Source organism: Vanacampus margaritifer, chromosome 7, assembly GCF_051991255.1.
Source record: "Vanacampus margaritifer isolate UIUO_Vmar chromosome 7, RoL_Vmar_1.0, whole genome shotgun sequence".
NCBI lineage: Eukaryota > Metazoa > Chordata > Actinopteri > Syngnathiformes > Syngnathidae > Vanacampus > Vanacampus margaritifer.
Window position 1 is genome coordinate 989313 of NC_135438.1, and position 24647 is coordinate 1013959.

The 24647-nt window shown below is 42.0% G+C and overlaps 2 protein-coding genes and 1 long non-coding RNA gene across 3 annotated transcripts; 2 read left to right on the plus strand and 1 right to left on the minus strand.

Annotated features, from left to right (window-relative positions):
• The first annotated feature begins 1881 nt into the window (after positions 1-1881).
• LOC144055021 (rho-related GTP-binding protein RhoU-like) lies at positions 1882-6034 on the plus strand. The gene is made up of 4 exons (XM_077570572.1): positions 1882-2249; positions 2946-3004; positions 3100-3129; positions 3754-6034. Exons 1-4 carry the CDS (start codon positions 1994-1996, stop codon positions 4285-4287), a joined length of 879 nt encoding a protein of 292 aa, XP_077426698.1. The 5' UTR covers positions 1882-1993; the 3' UTR covers positions 4288-6034.
• A 510-nt stretch (positions 6035-6544) lies between these two features.
• On the minus strand, positions 6545-15404 carry LOC144055020 (B-cell receptor CD22-like). The gene is made up of 10 exons (XM_077570571.1): positions 15281-15404; positions 14062-14222; positions 12473-12838; positions 11588-11791; positions 11170-11514; positions 9852-10088; positions 9456-9722; positions 7789-7882; positions 7666-7711; positions 6545-6666 (listed from the first exon to the last, which is right to left on the minus strand). Exons 2-10 carry the CDS (start codon positions 14111-14113, stop codon positions 6589-6591), a joined length of 1689 nt encoding a protein of 562 aa, XP_077426697.1. The 5' UTR covers positions 14114-14222; positions 15281-15404; the 3' UTR covers positions 6545-6588.
• Positions 6650-14967, plus strand: LOC144055022 (uncharacterized). Its single transcript, XR_013294753.1, has 5 exons — positions 6650-7155; positions 9499-9734; positions 9896-10111; positions 14479-14553; positions 14650-14967. It is a non-coding gene; the product is annotated as an uncharacterized LOC144055022 (long non-coding RNA).
• Positions 15405-24647: the final 9243 nt, after the last annotated feature.

Genomic DNA, 24647 nt, shown 5'->3' on the forward strand with positions numbered 1-24647 from the left:
AATGCAGATGTGTGTTTATGTTTGCGTGTCTGAGAGCGTGAGTGAATAAATAAGTGAGAGTCAGTGAGTGTGTGTGTCAGATTGCAAGTGTGTGTGTGTGTGTGCCTGTACATACTACATTGTGAGGACCAACATGAGTTTTTAACCAACAGAATGAAGACGTTTTTTGGCCCTCGCAACTCAAGACTTCTTTTTTAAGGGTCAAAACTTGGTTTTAGAGTTTAGGTTTGAATTGGGTAATGGTTGGGGTTAGGTTAAGGGTTCGGGTTAGGCAAACAATTGTGATGGTTAAGTATAAGGTAAGGGGCTGGGAAATGCATTTTGTCAATGGATGTCCCCACTCGGAGCCTCCAAAGGTGACAAATATTGTTAGTACAAAGTGTTACACCCGCATGGGAAAAATGTTAAAAGAACCAGCGCTGTAGTTTTTAATTGAGTTCATTTTTCCCCCCCCTTTAATTGACCCCCAGTGTATTATCAGGGTTGCGGAATCAAGGCCCAGGAAGTAACAACCTTGGAACAGTGTACGGTTTGGCTTTAGCCACAGCTAGGTGCTAAATTGTAATCAACAGGTGGAGACGAGCTCGTTTCCCTGCCAGTTGAGTACAAGGCAAGCACCTGCGGCTCAAGCCAATCTCGGGCAGGGGTTTTTCTTTCCGGACCTGGATTCTACTATCAGCTCTCCCAACGGAGTTCCCCATCAGTTGAAATGTTGGATTGACGTGTGTTGTCCGCAAGAGGGCGCCACATGATTGCTAGTCCGGCGTCACCTTTGATTGACATGTTGACTGAAGCGCGCACACGCACGCAGAAGCAACTCCATCGATACACTTTGTTTTATGGATATCTACTATACAAGTCATAAATCACTTGATTGTATAGTAGATATCCACAAAAGTCATATATTATATGATTAACTGTTACATGATTTATACCTGCACTGGAAGTTAAAGATATCAATTGATAGATGCCGATACAGTTTATCAATATAGGCGAAATAAACTATGCAAATATCAGTTATATAGAAGTGGTTTATCTATACTGCGGAAAAAATGATTGTATTTGATGTCTATTTAGTTGATATCAGTTCTGTAGCAATTTCTATACAGATCAAAATTTCTCACGTGTAGATGAACTGTAGTGTGTTTATATTTCTACAGTTGATATTTAAATAATTAACATCATCTGTAAAGCTAAGAGTTTTATTTTTATTTCTAATTATTGTACGCTACTGATTTTGAAAGTGTTTTACTGGTAGTGGTGCGCTGGCTCCCTCTAGTGGTAGCTACGTTAAAAGTACACTTAAAATACATTTACATTTCATCTTACTACCAGAGGCGGCAAATCCAGGTCCAGAAAGTCAAAACCGTTTGGCTTTAGCCCCTGGTGCTAGCTAGCTAGTTAGCTCCCTCGCTAGCTCCCTCGCTAGCTCCCTAGCTATCTCCCATGGTGCTTGTTTACCTTTTAGGGAGCTAGCTAGCTAGCATCAGCGGCTAAAACCAAACCGTGGCAGGGATATACTTTCTGAACCTGGATTTGCCACCTCTGTTTACAACTCTTTTTTTTGTATTTACATATACATACATACACGCCCGAAGACATCTCTTTTTGGCACAATCTGTATTTTAACATTCATGTACATTGATTTCTTATTTATTTCTCTATTTAAGGGCAATGTTCATACAGTGCACTCATAAGTTTACATACCCCAAGGATATTTAAAGTTATAAGCTTTTATAGATATAGTAGAAGCATGTTTGTTTGACTTTGCAATGCTTTGCTTTTTTTCTGCAATGCTTTGCTAAGCGCGTGTACACCCTGCATAAGCTCCTTAGCGCGGGTGCACGCGCTCAGCAGAACGCCAATCTGGAGAAAGCTGAACGCACACACACTTTGACGCCGTCACACCTGCGGAGTGCACGCGTGAGGATGCTCACATTCTGACACTGCGGGCTCCTCCTCATCGTTTTCTCTTCCTTCTCCTTCTCCAGCAATGCTGCCCGGGGACGTGAGCGGTCTCAGGACTCGCCGTGTGTCGCTGCCGGTGTCGCCGCCTTCCCCGCCGTGCCGCCGCCACTTTCCGCTGCACTTGGGCGTGAGGCGGCGGCGATCGGGCCCCGCGCCGGAGCGCCGCGTCAACTGCGTCCTGGTGGGAGACGGCGCTGTGGGCAAGAGCAGCCTGGTAATCAGCTACACCACCAACGGGTATCCCGCCAGATACGTGCCGACTGCCTTTGACAACTTCACAGGTACGAGCTGGTGCCCACGGGTGCTTTGGGGATGTGACTTGTCATTTGTCGGACCTGTAAAGTCCTACAACCCATCTAGTCAGATGACTGATCAATATAGAAAAAAAAAACACGAATTAACTAATGCAAAAAAGTGATTAGTTTATGGCCCCCATGACTCCATTAGAAACATTGATTCATGACCCCCCTATGATTTATGACCACAATATCAGCCATATTAACAACATTTTGATTTTTATCCCCAATTTCAGCAGATGTATTGACCTCATAATAATCAGATCAATATATGACCCTCATTGTATCCATATTAATTTATGACCCCATTAATAATCATCTTAATTTTTTATCCCCCATTTTTACCAGATTGATTTAAACCCGTTATCAACTATATTGCTTTATGCCCCACCTTATTAATTAGATTCATTTAAGACCTCCATTATTAAGCAGATTGATTTATGACCCCCCCTCCTCTCCAACCCACCACCACAAATGTCCTAAAACTACAACATACACACTCTTGTACAGTAAGAATCGCCATTCACGTCAGCGGAATCACCTCCTGCTCTTACTAATGGAGTTAAACACACCTGTTTATTGTGTTTTTACGAGCTAGTGAATTAGCCTAGCCTGAGCTAGCTAAGCCCGAGATAGCCTAGCTTGAGCTTGCCTGAGCAAGCATTTCCGCTGTCTCCTCAGCCTTGGTGGTGGTGGACGGGATGCCGGTCCGACTCCAGCTGTGCGACACGGCAGGACAGGTAAAGGCATACCTTCAACGTGCGCGCTTTCTCACCTGACAACTTCGGTTACAATGTCCGTTTTCCCGTCCTCCATGTTTGTGTCGTCTTGATAGGAATGGGGAGTTGGGGATGGATCTATCAACGTAAGTAATGGTTAGTTGTCTTAGCAGTGCCAGTGAGTAGTTACTGAGTTACTTTAAGCTCCCCCGACTTTTGTCTTGGATTAAAAAATAAATAAATCGTCTCCTGGAGCCATTTTCACTTAACAATATGTATTTGGTAGACTTATCTATCATGAGTAGCTATGCTGGTAAAGACAACGTTTGCCATTTTGACTCGAGTCAGACGCAATTGCAAAAATTGGAAGCATGTCTTCATAGTAGACATAATGAACAACATTTGAATCGTTGCATATGAGTCAACCGTGGTGGTGAATTTTGTTGACTCACCAGGAAACAGGAAACTCGAATATGTAACACAACCACAATATTATAAATATATATATATTTAAAAAAAATAATCTGCCCCTGAAGACAGTTTTACTGAGAAGCAGGAAATTGGGTCGACTTGTCTTCTTCTTTTCCTTTCACTTTGTGTCCACATGAAGATCTCAAGAATGAGTCTGCCATTTTGCCTTGAAGCCGCCACTGCCGGCTCATTATGCAAATTTGCATCGTGTCCGGCGCACCTCCTGACTTTCAGCCGTTCAGATGGCCGTGACGTGTGTCGTAAACAAACCCATCCTGATCCAGTTCGTTTCCCGTCAGGATGAGCTGGAGCGCCTCCGCCCGCTCTGCTACCGGAACGCCGACGTCTTCCTGCTGTGCTACAGCGTGGTCCGACCCGCTTCCTTCCGCAACCTGAGCCGGCGCTGGGTGCCTGAGATCCGCCGGCACTGTCCCGGCGCGCCGCTGGTCCTGGTGGGCACCCAGCTGGACCTGCGCCAAGACGTCCAAGTGCTGATCCGACTGGCCCGGAACCAGGAGCGCCCGGTGGGCTCGGAAGAGGGCCGGCAGCTGGCGCAGCAGCTCGGCGCCGCCGGCTTCGCCGAGTGCTCGGCGCTGACGCAGAAGAACCTGAAGGAGGCTTTTGATTCGGCCATCTTGGCCAGCATCCAACAGACGCAAGACGGCTGCGGTGGCCATCTTAGCGCGGGTGACGATAGAAGCGCCGCCGCACGGCCGCAGAGTCTGACCCTCAAGAGGAAGACCCCGGACAAGATCAAGAATCTCTCGGAGGCTTGGTGGAGGAAGATCCGATGTCTGGTGGGGGAACAGAATTGCGATCAGCTGACTGCGTGATCGGGTCAAGACGTTGACCGCCGGAAAAGACTTGAGACGTGTCCCGACTGTCATCGCGGTCAAGCAAAGACGGAGCTCGCATGTTGAATAGAACGTGTAAAGCACTTTTACGCTCTCAAGGCATACAAAGTCGTCCTCACTGAGACTTTGGTGAAAGGATCTTCGAGGACACGCGTTGAAAGGGAAGGCAAGGACCAATCACAGCACATCTGTTTTCTGAAGCTGAGCTGTGATTGGTTGCTACTTGAGCCCTGAGCAACTGTGATGTCATCGTCACTCAAAATGGCCGCCTTCTGATATTGATCCAATCTGCTGGATTTTGCTGCTTATTTCATATCCCACCAACGCAATATTAACCAAAATACTGTATTTAGACTAGTGGGGCTGCATGGACATATTGTAGGGGCTTTTCCACCGCCGCAACCTTTGGAGAACTTTTCAATGTACCTTGGTAAAAATTCAGTCTGCGTGTCCTTCCACCAACAACAATTTCCGGGGCGATTAAATTCCCCAGGGGGCATCCGAGCACTATCTCAGCAGCAGGATCTTGCTGGGCCAGGCTGGAACTGACCAAGGCTGATTGGTTGGTCAAATTTGGGGTTGGGGGTGTTACATCGGTTGGGCTCATCAAACTCATAAAGTAAGACATCACATTCATTTGGATTCTAAGACGCTGTGGAAACACAATTATAAATTCCGTGCGGAACTTTTACAACCAAGAACTTCCTTTACCCAAATCTCAAAGATCCTGGGCTTGTTGGTGGAAAAGCAGCGAAATTGGGTTGACTTGCCCTTCAAGTCCTGATTCTCAAAAACAATCTCCGTGAAATAGCGACGCTACAGAAAAAAGTCTGACACTTATTTTGTCTTTTCCACGGAGGATTTTCTTCTGGCTTGTGATTGGCTTATTGCTAAGGTATCGAAGTTTGCTCTGGAACGCACTTGAGGGTCAAAAACCCCAAAAGTTGGCAGAGGCTGATCTGTTAAGGAAGTTCAGCTCGCCAGTGGGCCACCAACTAAACGTCATCTGGGGATGAGCTCAAGATTCCCAAGAGTCTAATTGGAGCCGACGGGACCACCTGGGCCAGATTACGCCGCCATATGGCGCCCGATCGCTCCTCTCGCTCCTTCGTCCGGCCTCTTCATCCCGGCAACACGAAAGCGACACTGTTGGTGTGTCAGCGTGTCACCGGCGTGGCGTGCGGTCCGCTTTGTCGCCGCAGATCTCGTTAAGAAAGAATGGCGGGAACAGTTGGCACCTTTGAGCCGCCACAAGAACTTCAACTCAGGTCACGTGAAGTCCAGATGAACCTCCATTTTCACGATGGTCTCCAAACTGGACGTCCACATTTTAGGACTGGATTCCCATCATGACTTTCATACCAAAATCAGACCTCCATATTGACTTTGAGACTCAACCTTGACCTCCATTTTTATTTTGGGCCTTTTACTGGACCTCCACATTGGATTTTTGTACCTAAACTAGACCTCTGTGTTGACTTTGGGACTTAAATTTAACCTCCATTGGCTTTGCTAGCTAAACTAGATCAAACTGGACCTCCTTATCTGTGAACTTTGGTAGGCAAGGCAAGTTTATTTGCAAATGCATAATCCATACAGGTAAAGGGGGAAAAGTGTAAATCCATAATTTGTTTAAAAAAAAAAAAAGGATTAGAAACAAGATTAAGTAAAAAAAAAAGGGGGAAAAAAAAGAAAGAGAGAAAATCCCAATGGGCTCTTTGCACAAATCCGCTACTTCCTGAACTCAGCACCACTCCTTCATTTCCTGTCTTTCATAATTAGACAAATGTATTAATCCAGGTGTGCCTGACTAACCACGACGACAACGGCCAGACACACCTGGATTAATCCGTTTATCCAATCATGAGAGACAGGAAATGAAGGAGTGGTATTGAGTTCAGGAAGTAGTGGATTAGTGCAAAGAGCTCATACAAGATACACCAAAAGACAACATAATTAGTGAAACAACAAAACACATCAGCTTATTAAATAAAAATCACAAAATAAAAGCACAATGGTAAAAAACAATAACAAATATTTTTTGATTTATGAAAAAAAAAAAAAGGTTCTTAGATGACCAAAATTCCATCTTGGCTTTGGTACTTCCAAAGATGAACATTGAGAGAAAAACGCCGACGTCACCGCATCACCAGACAATCACAACATTTACAAGACGTCCAATCCGATTGTTGTGATGTCACTCAAATGAAAACAAATGTAATACTGAATAACTGCGCTCAAACAAGTACACCGATTGGTGGCAAGTTTGATTTGGCAAAGTCACGGCGTGTCCTCTTGTTGAGGTTTGCCTGTCAGCACTGAAGCGTAGATGTTCTCATAGTCCTCGTGGTGGCGCTGCTGAGGAGACATGAAAACATCAGGAGCTGCAGCAGCTCTCGCCACAATTGCTCGCAAATGTCTGCGTCCGTATCAAGGCTATTTTAGTTTACGAAAAAATAACGACAAAACTAACATTCAAAAAAAATGTCCTTAACAAAATAAAAAAAAAGAAAAAAAAAGAAATACCTGTACTCATTTTATGTTTACAAAACGAACTAAAACTAACTATGATTAGAGCGAAAATGTCTGTTTTAGTCTTTGGTAATTAATTTAATGCTTGAGCATTTGGGGATGATTTTGAATGTGATTTGAAGTGTTTAAGTATTTCACCGGAAGAAGGTCGTTTGAAAGTGTGTCACACAGAAGTGACGTCATCGAGCAGCTGCCAATAGAAAAGCACATTCGGATGACGTCGCTCCGAGGCGACGATTTTGCCTGCTTGATTTTTGCCTCCAATGTCTTGGCTCGCCTGCTTTTTCATTTATATCAATCTAAATGCAACGCTAGGTAAGAAATGTGTTACTTTTTTTCATTTTATTAAATATTGTCACAACTTTTATTTTCAAACGAAAACTAATACTGAAACTAAAACTAAGTATTTATTTATATAAATAACTAACAGAATCACCCTAAAAATTGATTAAAAACAACTCAATTTAAAAAAGAAAACTAAAAAATGAACTAAAATAAAAATTCCAAAATTATAATAACCTTGCCGGGAGCTGCAGCGGCTCTTATCCACAATTGCTCGCAAATGTGTGTGTATGTATATAAATCAGTTCACTCGCTTTTATTGACTTCCTGCCGTGGCCTCAAACCTGCAGCCAAATTTCCCTCAAGTAAATATCAGTCACAGGCTTTGTAGGAAGAAGTAGAAGCAGAAAGAACAACGTGATTCACCGCGATTAATTATATAAAATGTATGCTTAAAACATTTGAATGGCTTGTTATAAAGATAAAGTCAACGACATACATTCTGGATTCAAGTCTTGCAAACAGACCAAGAAAAAGTGTTACCTCGTTTGGTTGCATTCTGGAGGAGGGAAACCGTGACGTCTTTTTCCTGCACACAGACAAGATGAGAAGAGTGAGCAAGACACGTTTTCCAGGAGCAAAAGTCCAGATTTGTGCGTGTTGTACCTCACGCAGAGAACCAGCAAGACCACCAGGATCAGGAACGCAATCGTCACACTCAACCTGATGATGAAGTTGTTTGGGATTGTTGCTGATCTTGCTACAAATTGCAAAAACGGCAAGTCAAGTCACACACGCTACTCCGAACAAAAAGTAGGGATTGAGGGCTTTGGGGTGACATTTCCCAAGCAACCAAAAATGGTGAATTTAAATAGACATTACAAATGAAAGTCATTTTAATATTTTGGAAGCAAAAAAGTGCAACACACGCAGACATGCAGGCAACATAATCACAGGGCAAAAAACGACCTCATCTTACTGAGCATCGCCTGCACTAGTTGTGAAACTCTTCTTTGTAAATATGCATGATTGTGTTATACTGCCCCCTGATGGCCACGAACCAGAAGGAGCTGCAATGAATTGATCACGAGGCACCAACTAAATCTTTACATTCGGTTTCATTTTATTCGCGGTAAATGTGCGTCTCGCCACAAAAGAGGATCCGATGCGCTTATCAATACGTTGAAATGATTGAAAGTGGAACGACTCGAATCATTGGAGTTACAATTTGATAATTGGAGGAATTATATTGAATTTATGTCCCACCCATCAAATTTTTAATAATCCACATACACAATTATTAATTTTTTTACTTGTCCTGAGACTAAATTAAAAAAACTAAACTTTTTTTTAATGGTTGACAATAGTTTTAAAAATACAAACTCAGTCTGTAGAACCCCCTAAAATGCCATTTTTCTCGTGTCCCACCACCGTAACGACCAAATTGAATCTCAAATCAATTTGATTTCATTATTTATTTATTTGTTTCATTGCTGTGTCCTGTAATTATAGGAACATTTGTTTGAATAAATATAACATTTCAAATAATAAATGTTCTTCGTGGAACGTGTCAACCCTTTTAAGGCGACCCTTTTTAGCCGAAAAAGAAGAAGAAATCAGTGTTTCAGATGACTTGAAATCATCAAACAATTTTCCGTAACCAGCGACAGCAAAAGGTTTGTCTCCTCGTTTTCATATTTTTACAACGTTAGCCTTGTTTGAATGTCTCACATGACAAGACAATTGCTCCGTCGTATTAAACATAAATAAAAACAGAATAAAATGATTTGCAAATCATGTCAAACCTATATTTAACTGATTACACTAAAAAGACAATAATATTTTGAGGTGTTTTGTGTTTGCCACTTTTTTTTTTCTTTTTTTTACTCGTGGCTGCCACCCTGTGGCTTAAAGTGCAATGCAGCCTCTGTCAAGCTCATGCATGGAGCGCGTGGGAGGACGTGAGCTCGAATAAAATAGTCGTTCTTTTTTTTTCTTGGAGTCTGAGCTGAAATTTGTGCTGTGCTCAAAGCCAGCTCTTGTATTTTTTTTCTCCCAGTTTCCATCCCAGTTGTGTTGTACGCGTAAATGTCCGCGGGTATGAGCGTGACGTCACCGCCCCACCACTCCACCCTTGACCCACCCCCAGGAAACTCTGGAGTGTTTGACCCGAACACTCCACGCTGAAGGGAAGATACAAACTAACGAGCTCACTTGTATGGTCACATTTTTGCACACAACTCAAAGCCCCCCCCCAAAAAAAGTGACAAAAAAAAGAAAAGAAAACGTATGTCGGTGCTTGCACTTGTCAGTAACGGTACGACTGTACTCACATTTGACATCAATCGTAACAGGTTCTGACGTCTTCTTCCCCAGCTCGTTCTCCACAGTACAGAAATACTGGGCTGAGTCTGAAGACCGGATGGAGCCGAAGACCAGCTGCGGTCCGTTTGTCACGAATTGGCGGCGCGAGGTTCCGATCTTTTTGTACCAGCGGCGTTGGGCTGAAGGGCTGTCGCTGCTGCAGTTCAGAATCAGCGGACCACCCTCCGGGATGTCACCGGGACCACTCAGCGACACCAACGGGGCTCTCAGAGAATCTGGACGACGAGGTAAGAACATCAAAGTGACCAATCACAGTATATTCAACCCCATCGTATTTTATTTATTTTTTTTAAAACTTTGTATGACGGAATCCTCCAAATTCCGCCTATCAAAATGTAACTGACACAAGCGAGGAGATCTGCTGAGTGGATGTCCTTCTACATCACAGGTGACGTAGTCTCCCGGCTTTAACGCGACCTGGCGTTCGGTCCCGTGGGATGGGGAGCAGGGAGCCACGCGGCGTCCATTCAGTGACAAGCAGAAAGACAAACCCGCCGGCGGTCCGCAGCTGCTGTGACACGACAGCCGAGCCAGCGTACGCCGATCTTCCACTTGGATGCCATTCACACGCACCTGCGCAGCTGCGGGCAAAGGCGGTACACAGGTTGGTTCAGGAAATTCATGCTACATAGGGTTGGAGTCTGGGGATTGACTAGTCAAAAACCTTCCACTTGTCACCAGGCAGTAACGGCAACTACTTGTTTTGGATTTTCATTTGAACTTTGGCGCCAAAACTGGACTTTGTGACACGCACTGGACCTCAATTTTGACTTCTGTCGGTAAATTGGACTGAAAGATGGCGTTCCATTCTTTCATTAGGAAAAAAAAGGATGTTTCTACCTTATTTCCGTTCTCTAGTATTCACCATTTTGAAAATAGGTCGTTGGAGGGACATTGAGCGAAAATGTCAAAAATAAGAAGAAAACATGTTTTTTTTGGTGAAAAGTGGCATTTTCTGCACAACACTGACTTTGACGCGCATATTTTTGTTTAGTGACGCTCAAAGGCTTTTGCTCATTGATGTCATCCTCGAAAACGTTCTATTTCCTAAGAGCCGCCATGTTTCACTACAATTGCATACGTCGGCAGAACATCGAAAAGAGATACAATGCTGCCATCTGCTGGCCATAGTTAGTGGTTGTCCATTGAGTAGGCGGCGCCGCGCAACAACTTCCACTGCGAGAAAAAAAAAACGTAGTAAACGTCATTAAACGTTTTTGGCAGTGAACGAGTAATGATGCCATCTTTGAAACGTGGGTTATGCATCAAAATCCAGCCATTTGTTATCCATCTCAGGGGGCGGCCATTTTGCCACTTGTTGTCGACTGAAGATGACATCACATTTGCTCAGGCAACGACCAATCACAGCTCACCTGTTTTCTGAAGCTGAAATGTGATTGGTTGCTACCTGAGCAACTGTGATGTCATTTTCACTGGACAGCAAATAACAAAATGGCCGCCCCCTTAATTTGATACTGCTGGATTTTGCTGCATCACTCATATTCCACTAACGCATTATTAACTAGACTAGCATATTTAGGCGATTGCGGCTGCATAGAACATATTATTGTCAACGTGAAAAGCAAAGAGCAAAGAGCAGATGAAATGGGAACTGCTTTCGTATTCGTCGACTTTGGCAATTCCGTCTCTCTGCGTTTGTACCTGTGACTGTCAAATTAGTTCCCGGTAAACTATTCATCCATTCAAAATCTCGCGCGGTGAACTTGAAGCGATACTCGGCGGAATCGCTCTCCGTCACGTTTGGGATTCTCAGAGTCGAATGTCCATCAGCGTCGAGAGGGAACTGGACACGAGCGTCGTCTTCCAGCTGAAGGTCCTGCGGCACCGAGGCGTTCGGCCACAAGTGCTTGTGATCCGGACTGAACCAGAATTTGGACTTGATTTCATGGTAGCTGCTGTAAGTGCAACGGATGTCCACGGACGAGCCTTTGAGGGCGCAGATGCTCCTGGTGTCATAATGCACTTTGTTACAAAAGCGGGACACACCTGAAAGGTTGGAAAAGTACTTTAGCGTTGGCGTTAGCACGAAGCTAGCTGCGTTCACGCCTCACAAACTCACACACGGGAGGAGACACAAGCTGCTGGTGTCCTTTTATCGCGCACGAGTAACTGTTTTTCGAGTAAGACGTTGGTGTGTAGACTTTGGAGTTCTCATGCGGGATTTCCTTTCCGTTCTCGTACCAGATGTACGACGTCGACGGCCCCAGGCTGCATTTGCTGATGCAGCGCAACGATTTTTCATGAAACCGTTGCACGCTGAGATCTGGATTTGGGAGAGAAGAAACACATCTCGTGTTAATGTTCCATGAAAGCTCCTAACTTCGCCACGTTGGATATTGCGTGACGTTCCCGTATGACGATTGCACGCCACTGATCTAAATATGTGACAGCACAGCCGCTAGACTTTTGAGGCCGCCATGTTGCCCCTCCCAAGAAACGTTTCTCGGCATACCGTCCTATACATTTACAGTGTGCAAATTGGAGAACATTTGAGACGGTACTTAGTAGAAACAGCAAGATTGATCATTTGTTAAGCATAAACAAGAGGAAACTTGTATACATATATATATATTTGTTGTTAAAGAATTATAACTGTAATTCAACAAAAGATGCCTAGATGACAAATCGAATATTGGGGTCTGAGGAACTGAGCGATAAAAAAGAAAAAGAAAAAAAAAGGGGTCTTCAAAGTAGCACATACTGTCTACTTTATACTAACTGCCTACGATCTGTAAATGTCTCATCTGTACGTATACCGTATCATTTACACAATAGTCTGCTCGCGAGATGGGAGGAGCAAGATGGCCGCCCTGTGACTTCAACGGCTCGCACGGGCGCGTATGGGCTAGCGGCTAACCGGTCGTATATTCAGATCAGTGTTGTACGCCAAAGTGGGGTCCATCTACATACACTGAATGTCTGCGGTTCGAATGAGAATCAGTACCGGTGACGGTGAGATCGACTCCAGGCGCGACAGTGTAACCTCCTCCACCGGGTCCATTGATTACGAATCTGAACTTGTACACGCCGGAGTCCGATTCGCTCAGCTCTCTGATTGACAAACTGCACCAGTCTCCGTGGCAGTCATGGTGCAGGCGACCGGCGTACCGAGGGTCCGACCGCACATCTTCAGGCTGATGGCGCTGTTCTTTGGCGAACCACAGCGTCGTCTCAACACGCGCCTCCTGGCCGTTTATTGTCGGCGGGTACGTGAAGGAGCAGCTGAGGTCCGCTGTTGCTCCTGCCAGGGCGCAAACCTTAATCCAAGGGTATTTGCCTCCCCAGGGTCTCCCCTCCGGACCCCGGACCACTGGAACACATCAGCACAACATCACAACAGACCGCGTAGATTGTCAGCCATCCGGGTCACGGGAATCCGTTAAGGTCGAATGCAGGCAACTGGACTTCTTCAATTCCCAAATGTTGGATGTGAAGTCGGTCTTTTTATGTCGGTGGCGGTTTTGCGGTTTAAAGGTGTGACTGGCGAAGAGCATTTAGCATCGCCACTTGCCGTTCACCTGACTGGACTGCTGACCCAAATGACTCCTGATGGGCCGATGAGTGAGATGACGCAACGTGAATCACATTTGCCGCGTTCGCACCATCAGATTGCGAGACGTCTCTGTGGCGGCTTCGCTCGTGATTGCGATCAGCGGGCGAATGTTTGAAAGAGCAGGAAGTGACAGCGAAGGTCGACTTGGGGAGCAAGCACAAGAAGTGTCGCGTATGATTCCCTCAATTGGCTCTCTTCAAGATTGAATCAAAGTAAGCCCTTTGCTACTTGAGGGTTTTCCACAGGGAGACGACACGAAAGGAGTCCACATCTGAAATCAATGATTAATGTCCGGTTCTCACAAACCTAATGCAAGAACGGGAGCATCAGGAAGTTCCTCGTGTTTGGACGTAAATATTTGAAAGTAGGGGTGTCAAAATGAGTGCGTTCATTTTGAGTTAAAGTTATCAGTTATTAAAAGATGTAGCCATATTTCTATTCATTTGACATTTTCCCACTTTTATGTTAACAAGAGTATGAAAACTCCAGCTCTTAATTAAAAAAATAAATAAATAAGGAAATGTTTATTGAACAATATTTGAGGTTCGTAAAATATTGGAGTTAAAAAAAATACAAATAAAAAAGTTCAGGGATCTCCCAGGGACAGTCGCATGTCTTCAAAAGTTAAATAAAAACTTAAGTCAATAGCTCCCTATATTGCTAATAATAAAGTTCAAAATTTCTAACTATCTGAAGTATTAAATTCTTAATTATTTTAGTTTTAAATTCAAACAAAAACAGAAGGTGCAAAGAGTTCACAAGGTCAGCAGCAACTCGGGAAAATTTTAATAATTAGTTCCCTAAAGTTAAAATTGATCAATCATCGGCCATATGATTCTTCAAAATGGCCGATGCCGATCTTCGTCCAAATGTCGAATATCGGCACAGATAATTGGCCCGGCCCATAATTGGTCTATCCCGCGTATAAAACTGAAGCCAAAGTAGAAAAAGCATTGCGTGCAAATGCAGACGAGTCGTACCTTGGATGCCAAAGAGCAAAACGAGAAAGCTGGTCTTTGCAGTCCAATTCATACTTGCTGCTCACCTCTTACCAGCTCTGCGGTGGATGTGAATCAGTCGTCGCAACCAGATGTCAATTTGTCAGGAAGCGCACGTCTTCTTCCTCGTTCCCTTTAACACACTTTCACACCAAAAGCCCAAACCTCAATGGTGGATGTCTTTTATGATTTTTTTTTTATTAAGTCATTTGTAGATGAGTGGGGGAAAAAAAAGAAACAATTCCAATGTGTTTGTAAAATAGCTCATTTTAACAGAAAAAGTTTTCCTCATATTTATGATATAATTCTAAATCAATGTAATAGTCAATTAACTGCTAATCATGTGGCCAACTGGTGGCTCGAAGTTCGAGGATCTGAAATGGTCATTTTGTTCTGCAGAGGCCACCTCAAATGGACAAATGGCCGTGACGTATTTCCGGGAACATCTCCTACCGCACCGCCCCGCCTTTTCCGGTAATGCCATCGCCGTTTGTTTTCCTTCAGAGAAGCACGACCAGTTTTGGAGGTTTTTTTTCGTCATTTATTATTTTTATTTTTTATTTTTACCAGTGTGGTTGCGTGCATTTGTCAAGGCATGGAAGAAGAGGAGAGATGACAGAACGCCGAGTGATCGCTGCTGTTGCCCACATAGACAGGTTATAATTCAGTTTGTTGTAACTTGCTAATATTCGCAGGGATAACTTTAGTTGTCGACCACACGGGGGCGCCGTTTGTTAACAACTGAGCTGTATTTTGAAGCTTCAACTTTGATGTGTCGTTACTCTGTTTACGAAATGATCTCATGTTTCTGCCTTTCTGGCCTTTTGACTTTCCGTGTGCCTTTGTGTATATTATGCATATGCTGCCATTTTATTGGATTAAAAAACATGAAAATATTGACACGAGTCATTCTTGCACCGCTGACAACGCTGTCGGATTTCCAAAGCAACCACTTTTCAGCAAGGCATTAAGAGAAATGTCACCATGGGCTGACATAAAAAAACAAACAGTAGAGGTATTAAATCTGCTTCAAAATATTGACGAGGCAGAGAACGTCGGATCCCGTCGACGAAGAGGAATTGAACATATTACATTAAAATAAAAATAAAAATAAAAATAAAATTTAAACAAAAAAAGAAAAATAAGTTATGAACAGTCAGCTGGCAGGTTCCATCTGAAAGATCCAACACCTCAACCTTACCGTCTGACTGGTAGAAGGGAGGCCAGGGGGTACTGTGTGGACTCCAGTAGTCCCGGGAGAGGAGCTACAATACATCATTTACATTTACATTAAAAATGTACCTGGCCCGTTGACTCCAGGCCTGGCTACGCCCATTATGACGTTTACTGACATGATTGCGAAATAGGATCTGGCGAGTGTTTTATTCCGAATAGTAAGCGGAAATTTTATTTTGAAACTGCGTCGGGCTTCCTGTCCCGCTCGATGTGTTCTGTACAAGTTTGCCATTTGACGGATGCGTCGTCTGGCAAAACTAGAAAATGGGTCTGTCCTTGCGGCGGCCTCCGGCTGGAGAAATCGCCACCAACACGTTGACCCATCCCGGATTCAGGTGGCGGAGTGGTACCGTCACTTGCCTACGATGCAAATTGGCGCGGGTTCGCTACCCCGCCTGGTACTAAGGTAAGTCGTGTACGGGCAGTCCTCTCAGTCAGTCAGACTTCGGTCCTTGGTCTACGGTTGCAAAATGCAAAAACGTGAACACATCTGCAAACCAAAAAGCACAACCCAAATAAAAAACTCAAAAACAAAAACTAAACAAAAACCAAACACTAAACAAAAAACAAAAACCAAAAACCAAATGAACCAACAGCAAATAAAACAAAACAAAAAACTGCAAACCAAATGAAATAACAATAAACAAACAAACAAAATAAAATCACAAACAAAATAAATGAAACAAAAAACAAAAAAGTGTTCACAAATACAAAAAAAATACAAAATCCCCCAAAAACGAAACAAAACAAAAATAAAATGGCAAACACAAATAAATAAAACAAGACAAAAACGAAAACAGCAAAAAGGTAATTGCAAAAACAATTGCAAAACCAAACGCACTAAAAACAAAACCCCGAAACAACATTTTGCTAACAGAAGTGGTGTTTACGTGAGGGGGGGATCCGAGGAATGTGATTGGACGAAAGTACCTCCCTACTAACAGCACAGTTTACGTGTGCTTAAAATATATATAAATAATAGATATGACAGTTTTATAGTAGCGTTAGCGTTTATTTTTGCGAGATAGTTGAAGAAAACAAACGTTGTTGACAAATAAACTAGAAATTGTGATAGAATGGCATTTGTCGACCAGGATGAAGGGCGGAAGCTCAGTGTAGTGGTAAGATTTGCGGCACTTCGACCAGTGTTGATTTTGCGAGTGGGTTCGAGGCTCGTTTTTGGCAAAAAAAATGCTGGCACTTAACCCCTGGGCGTTATTTTATTTTGAAATGGCTTGGTCAGAACCAACAAAAAGCCAAAAAAAATGGTCAAATAATGCCCAGGGGAATATGATTTATTTTATTTTAATGTCATAGTTGTACAAAAATAATTCGTAAAACTAAGAGTTGTTTTAAAAAAAATTGTAGGCAAGGTAAATAAAAAGAGAACATTTGGTTGCCCAAGGCGAGGCTCGAACTTCTCGGGAAGCTGTATGGTTTTCTACTACACTGGACTTCCGCTGTCCAGCCATCTTTTAAAAGCTTGACCATCTTATGATTTCTAATACACCTGCCACGTCTCTTCTCTCCAATCATTTTAAGCAATGACATCATTACCAGAGCTCAAGCCGTTAAAATGACGGCTCTGGGTGACCTAATTAGTAGTTTTAAAATTCTGATAGACATAGTGTTCTTTTTCAGTGGGTTAAAAATTTAGGCTGAGAGTTTGACATCCCATCAACAGTGCGCTCCCGCTGAAGTCTCCCCGCACCGGAAGCTTGGGTGCACATACGTCCAATGCGGAAGTGATTTGTGCATAAAGTCCATTTGGAGTAATTACATCAAATAAAAACTTCAGACCTCCCACTTTTTTTTAGAACACCCTTAAAACCTCTGAGTCAAAAATTGGACCAACCTGGTAACGTGGGTCAATTTGACCCATCTTAGGGTAAAAAACCCAGAAGGTAAATACCCACTAAAATAATCTTTATTTTACAACAAATGATATTGCCTTTGTGCAAAAGACAAGATATGTTCATACTGTATGCCCCGATTACAGGGTCCGAAATGGGTGTAGTATTTAAATAGTGTGTTTGTATATTTCACTTATCGTGGGGGTGGTCTGGAACGTAACCCCCACACTTGTGACCTGCTCAACGGGTGTGAGCTCTTACTTTAAAATGACAGACACTAGATCACAAAGGAAACGGAAGTGTCAAAGCAGGAAATGAAAGGAAACAGATGAGCTGCCTCGTGAGTTTAGTAGTTCAAGAAAAGCCAAGTGGAGGAAGGAGCCTCAATGCACTAAATGTAGCAAAACCACTGGTGAGATTCACTTTTGACTCATTGTCTACTTGCTAACATGTGCAAATCTTAATTGCATGCTACCCTAGCAATTAGCTTAATATGTTCATGCAAACATCCTAAACGTTCATAGTTGCTGCTTCTTTTGCTTTTAAATGGACAGCAGTGAGCAGTAAAATAGTCTATTTGTTTTTTTCCCTCCTTTTTATTACCATTGCGATTTATTATGCGATTATATTTTTTTCCCGTGTATTTTTCTTAATCAACACAAATTAATCTGTATTGCAATAAACTATCACGTAACGATATCCAAACATCACTATACGATATTATCACAATATTGTGGGGAGGTTGATATATATTTATTTATATTTTTGTATATAAAAAAACGGCCACAAAGTTGTAAAAAAAAAAAAGAGAGCTTATACTAACAAAAAACACAATATTGTGCTTTTGTACATAACAGCAATGCATATAAACACCTACAATTTCTAATAACACTTAATATTGAGGCACTTACTTGCTAGTGCACGCACACATTGAGTTCTCCACATATTGACTCACTTCACAAGCATATTATGTTCACCTTCATCTGACCATGAGCGTGGATTTGAAACATAGATGGGCCAAACATGCCATATAAATTAAAGTGCACTAAAAAAACTATCCACCAGAGGGTGCTAGAATTGCACGAATGGAAATCCACTTGACTTTTTCAACAGATGTGCTGCTTTTCATATCGTGTCATGACGACGACTTATGTGGCAGTTTTAATATCGCCATATCACGATATTGCCGTAATCAATACAGCCCTAATTATTGTACATAAATATTTTCACTTGATAGGTTACAGAATAGCTTACAGTAACATAAAGGCCACTGAACCATGAATTCAAGTGAAAGTTTGTCCATCTCCTATACTTCAATTGCGTTGTTAAAGGGATACTTGACTTATTGAGCCATTATCAGCAGTATACAGTTAATAATTTGTCCAGAATGAATTTAAAAAAACTTCATTATTTTTTAAAAATGTATTTTTCCACTTGCTGTCAACTGAAGATGATATGATATCACCTGTGCTGAGGAAATAGCTAACGACAATCGCGGCTCAGTTTGCTAACCAAACCCAGAAAACAGGTGAGCCGTGATTGGTTGCCGGTGATGTCATCTTCAGTTGACAGCAAGTGGAAAATGTTGTTGTTAAAGGTATTAATTGTTCATGAAAAAAATGAAGTTGTCACAGTAATTATAGACAAAATATTATCTTCTCATTGTTGAAAGTGGCTCAACGAGTTCAATATTAAGTTCACTAATCGGGAGAAGCTACGGTTGATTGTTTTCTCGCCTTGAGCTGCGCTGACGTTGATTTCGCCGCCCGCGTCCGCATTGCTGCTGTTGCTGAGGGTTCGTCCTACGTCGTAAAACGGTGTCATGCGGTGAGATGAGTTATGGACACGGAGCGGAGCCGGCACTTCTGACCACACTTACTTTTGATGTGCAGTGTATGGAAGGCACCGCAGAGTACAAAGTAACTCTATGCATGTTTATGAACTCATTCACTGCCAATGACGGCTATAAACGTCCAAGAAATTATTTGAAGTAGTAGTTTAACATTTTTCCCACTTTTCTTGACAAGAGTATGAAAACCTAAACATTTTTTTATTGTACATTTAGAACAGATATGAAATTTGTGATTAATTGATTTCAAAATTAAAGTTAACTAGTGAAGTCATGCGATTAATTATGATTAAAAACTTTAATCGCCTGACGCCCAGAATTTTTAATTTTTTTTTTCTCTTTTTAAAAAAAAAATTCGGTCACTGCCATTGTTGGCTATAAATGTTAAAAAAATATTTGAACTATTTTTATTAGTTTAACATTTGTTCCCCCTTTTGTTAACAAGAGTGTGAAAACCTTTTATTGTACATTTAGAACGGAAGTCAAATTTGTGATTAATTGCGAGTTAACTAGTGAAGTCATGCAATTAATTACAATTATAAAATTGAATTGCCTCTTGCCCCTAATTTTTAATAATCTTAAAAAAATAATAATAATTATGGCAGTGAATGGGTCAATATTGCCGGATGTGATGACGAAGGCTGAACAATTAATCCAGATCAATTTGATCGCAATGTAGAAAAGGCAATTTTTGAATCTGCGCTCTAAAGCGGCCCCAGTATTTCATCACTCAATTTTCATTGGTCAGTCGGTCTACGTGCCAATCGTTAAATGTACAACCACTGATTGTTTGCTTTGGTCCCTTATTGGTATGTTTATTTGACAGTCAGCGATCCCGCTGAGGCATCGGAATGTTAGCTTAGCTTCACATTAGCTGTTAGCGCTGTTTTAGCGTGACCTCACATTTTGCGACGAGCCGGCGGCGCGCGATGTTGATGAAACCCAGGATAGATGGCGTGCCAAGGCCTTGACGGGCGACGCAGGGACCAACAGGAAATGAGCTTTTGTTTTATTAGCATGTCGTATATTTCTTTACGTTCACTCACGCAAACGCACACGTGCGCGCGTATATGCACGCACGTGCACGCACATGCACGACAGGAATAAGCCATGTTCTCATTTCAATCCCAGCACCGGAATTCAATATGTGCTCATTAAAATCACTGTCTGGTGTAATGCGTTACAGCACAAAAGTCATCTCGTAAACTGTGTAAAAGGCTGAAAATTGAATTGTGTGTGTGTGTGTGTGCGCGTCTGCAATATTTATAGCGGCTTGTCTCATTTGACATTTTTCTCCCCTTCCAACACCAGTAATCATTTTTGGGAGTTTAATTTGAAGTGGCTATCTGCTCGTGATAATGTGCGGCGCTCCTCTGCCGCCTGCTCCAGTGAAGACGCGCGAGAGAAAATGGCCTCGCGGCCAAAAGCTTCTTTTGGCGAAACGTCGCCATGAGGGCGCCGTTCGTTCTCGTTGCTAATTGCTGCTGGCCATCTTCTTTTCACTCGGGTTCGGTTCTCGAGCCTTTGAGATAGGAGCGATTTAAGTTACGAGTAGGGTCATGGAGCAAATTCAACTTGTAAGTCAAGACACATCGTCATACGAGCGCGGTCGTTTTCTTTCATGAACTCATTCAAACCCCCCAAAAATTTGGTCCTTCACTCCCAAAAATGTATGTACACGTTTTTTATGCAAGAGTATACAGAAGGCTTTGATGCACCTTCTGACATGAAGAGGTGGCCTAAAGCAATGGTAGTTATTACAAAAAACAGTCAACAGGTGGCAGCAGAGTATAAGAGACCAACAAGGGCCAGGTTGCAACAAGCTCTTTTTATCACCGTTTTCAACAGGAATGTGAATAATGACGAAACTTAGCTATATTCTAATGCTAATTGCTGCAAAAAGGACAACAGATAGAAATATTCTTTTGTTCCTGATGAAAGAAGAGACTCAAATCTTTCTTTTGGTAGCTTCCATGTTTTGATAGTAATAGAACACAATATTCTGTGGGCCTCGCAAAATCAGTGAGAATCCAGTAAAACCGCCGGGAGCGAATGGGATTGCTTCAGCGAGAACGGCTGTGAGTGAATGAGTTAATAAATCATGCTCATGACCTTGGCTGACTGATTGGCTGAGGGAAGCCACACACATTTTTGCTGCCTTCATGCGTCCATTTAAAAGTTTCCAAACACAACGATGGTTATGAATGACTTGAATCCATTCTGAGGCACTTTGATCTCATCTCGGGGAATTCGGTTGTCATCTGGGCAAATGTGATTGCGCTCGTGGCGGCCCTCAGGGCTCCCCCGTCGGTCCACTTCCATTCCTGCCTTTCGACGGCGGCCTCCGGGCCGCTTTACGCAGCCTTCTCCCCGAAGAGATCGGCAAAAGCGTCAAGCGGAAGGCCTCATAATTGCCGCTGGAATGAAACAAGACTAGACGCCGCGCAATTCTGCTGGTCATTGATCTCGTTCGACACGCACGCAGCGGCTTGATCATCACGTCATGACAACTTCTGACAACTGTGAGATGCCTTCAAGCCCGTTTGATCACGACAACAAAGAAGAAGCCAAGAAGACTTTTTTTTCCCACCGGCCTGCTTATGCATTGCTGACAAATACTTGGTAGAAATCGACCTGGCCGTTGCATGTGATCAGGCAAGGTGAAGCAGCATGTGGCTCATGATCGTCCAAACCTATTGTCATAGTTGTTATTCCAAGTATAGCTGCAAACATAACTATGTTTTGGATCAGCAACATAGATGAGTTGCACATTGAAGCTCGCCAAATGAACTTTGAAGGCAATGTTTGAGGGGAAAAGACAAAAATGTGAAATAAAAATGAAATGAATAAATTATGAAATGTTTTTTCCCTTAAATTATCTTTTTTTTTTTTAAATCTTATTAATTTAATTATATATATTATAATTATTATTATTATATTATATTATTATTATTATATATATATAATATTATTATATATATTAATTATATATATAATAAATTAATCTTATTAATCTTATTAATTAGCAAATTCAACAGAAACCCATTCATACAAATGTGAATTTGTGAATGTTAAAAATGCAGTACAGTTTTCAAGAAAAAAGACCTGATTTTATACCTCATCTATTTTATATTCTATAAATGAAAAACATATTTTCAAGTATTTTGAATATGTTTTTGAAACAATAAAAAGAAAACAAAAAGGATCATTTTAAAATAGTATAAAAATACAACCCCCGCCCCCCAAACTTTTTTTCTTCTGAATATTTTACATGGGGGTGGAGTATTTTTTTCATTTTTTCATTTTTGACCTCATTTGAAGTCATGTCTTGGTTTGTCAACTGATCACTTTGCAGCCCGTGGCGACTTTCTTCTTCTTCTTTATGGACGCCACCGTTTTGGTGACTGTGACGACTCCCCGCGTTCTCTTTGTTAGCTCATTAGGCCCGCCGGCTTCACATTTGTTTATTTACCTATTTGCAGGGGGAAATAACATCTTCATCATAATGGATTCCAGAATAATGTTTGCTAATTGTTTTGTAAGACGCTTGCAAGCGCACGGGGGACGTGTGCAAGTATTGTGTGTTGTGGTGAGTTGAAGGACACAAAGAATCAATGATTTAGCATTTTTTGTGTGCCTTGGATGATGCATTGTTAGCAGAAGAACAATTGATTTGGCACGTTCGATATGATTCATAAATATACGAATTAGCGCAATATAAACACATTTTGTTGGCTAATAGCACACAAGCAAACAGGCTGTGTATGCAAAATATGAACATATCCACCCGTGTTGCATCAAAGTTGGATGTATTTTTTCTTATAAGAATAAAGATGTAATTGAAATGAAAAAAAAAAGGTCAAATTCTGTGGGTGTGGGCCTAGTGGAGGAGGCGCATGAAAAAAATCGAATTCGAAAATTAAATCCCCTAAAATAAATCTAAATGCAATTAAAAACAACAAAAATATATATAAACATAAATAAATACATTTGTATTTAATTTTTGAATAATATTTTTTTATATCCATTTTTATCTTCATGTTTAGTCATTTATTTATTTATTTCATCATTTATTTATTTTCAATTTTGGCCGAATTTTCCATTTAAGAGGGTCCAAATAGCTCTTATGTGAGCTTAGCGTGTACATGCTGCAAGATTCTTTAGGGAAGGGTTCAAGTGGGTGTGAGTTATGACAGCCATTAGCGTTTGCTGCATTTAGTTTCACGCTAAAACAACGTTCTCATTCTTCACGTAATAAGCTGCTATGTGGACAATAATAGGGTTTTTGCTTCTTTTTTTTTGGGGGGGGGGTATATATATTTTTTTATTATTAACAAAAGTTATATATTTTCATTTAACTGAAGCATTCAATCAATTGCCCATTATTTCAATATTGTATTTGGATTATATTGATTTTCATTGCCCTCAGGATTTTGTGCAGCTAACCATGCTATGATGCTAACGATCCGAATCAGCCCTCTTTGTTGTTGACGTTCACCTGGAATGCTTTCAAGTCGCAAAGAAGACAATCCTAGTGGGGTCAATCCGACTTCCCACCGTCCTGGAATGCAGCATTACTTTACGAACGGTTAAATGCACGGACGACAAAGAGCTACGATAGCCAGGCTAACAGCTAGCAATGCTAAAAGCTAAGTTCAATGTTAACTCTTTGACTGCCAGACGTTTTCAGAAACGGGATGTCGCCAGTGCCAGCCGATTTAAGCATTTTGCATCAAAAGTTTGTTCCTACCTTATTCCGTTCTTCAGTAATCAACAATAGAAAATGGTTACTTTCACCGAAATGCTCTGTTTTGAAACAAAAAGCGGAGAAAACAAGCTTTTTGTGAAACGATGTTATTTCATGCACTCTAGTGAATTGTACACTTCTTTTTGTCCATGAATGATGCCACAAACACCTAAATAGTGCTTTACTTCTGTAAAACGCTTTCACCAACAATGAAAACGTTTTTTTAGTTTGCAAAATACGTTTATTTCCATTCAACAGTGTAACAATTTGACAAAACAATTTCGCAAACTATTTACAAATGTGTGCAACTGTGGTACTACTTACAATTATGTGGATGTTTCAAATACAGTTTTTCTTTTTATAACACTCTCCTGCGTGCAAGGAGACGCCGCTGGACTCGCACAACAGTTTACTTTCACTTTGTCCGTTTCGCGTGCAAACGTTACAATTTCTTGACAGCCTTTTTTTCCGGGGAATAAATAGCAAGTAGCAGACTGTACACACTTCTCCGATGAATATGCATTGGACTCGGGGCACTCTCCGTCGTCCGATGGAACGTCCGCCTGTGCGTGCTCGGTTGTGCTGCGCGTTATGACGCCGTCATAGCCGCCGCATCAGCGGTTCCAATTTCGCCGTCAAGCTCGGATTCACCTTCATCATCATCGATGATGATCGTCGTCGTCATCAATGTGCTCTTTTAGCGTTGGTCGATGCCTTTCGTCTTGTAAGTGTAGAGCCACTTCCTCCTCAGCCATCTAGCCCCCCCCCCCCCCCCCCCACGTCTCCTACTGCCGCGTCAATGCTTTCCATCCACGGAGTCATCATCATCATCATCATCATCATCATCATCATCATCGATGATGATCATCGTTGTCATCAATGT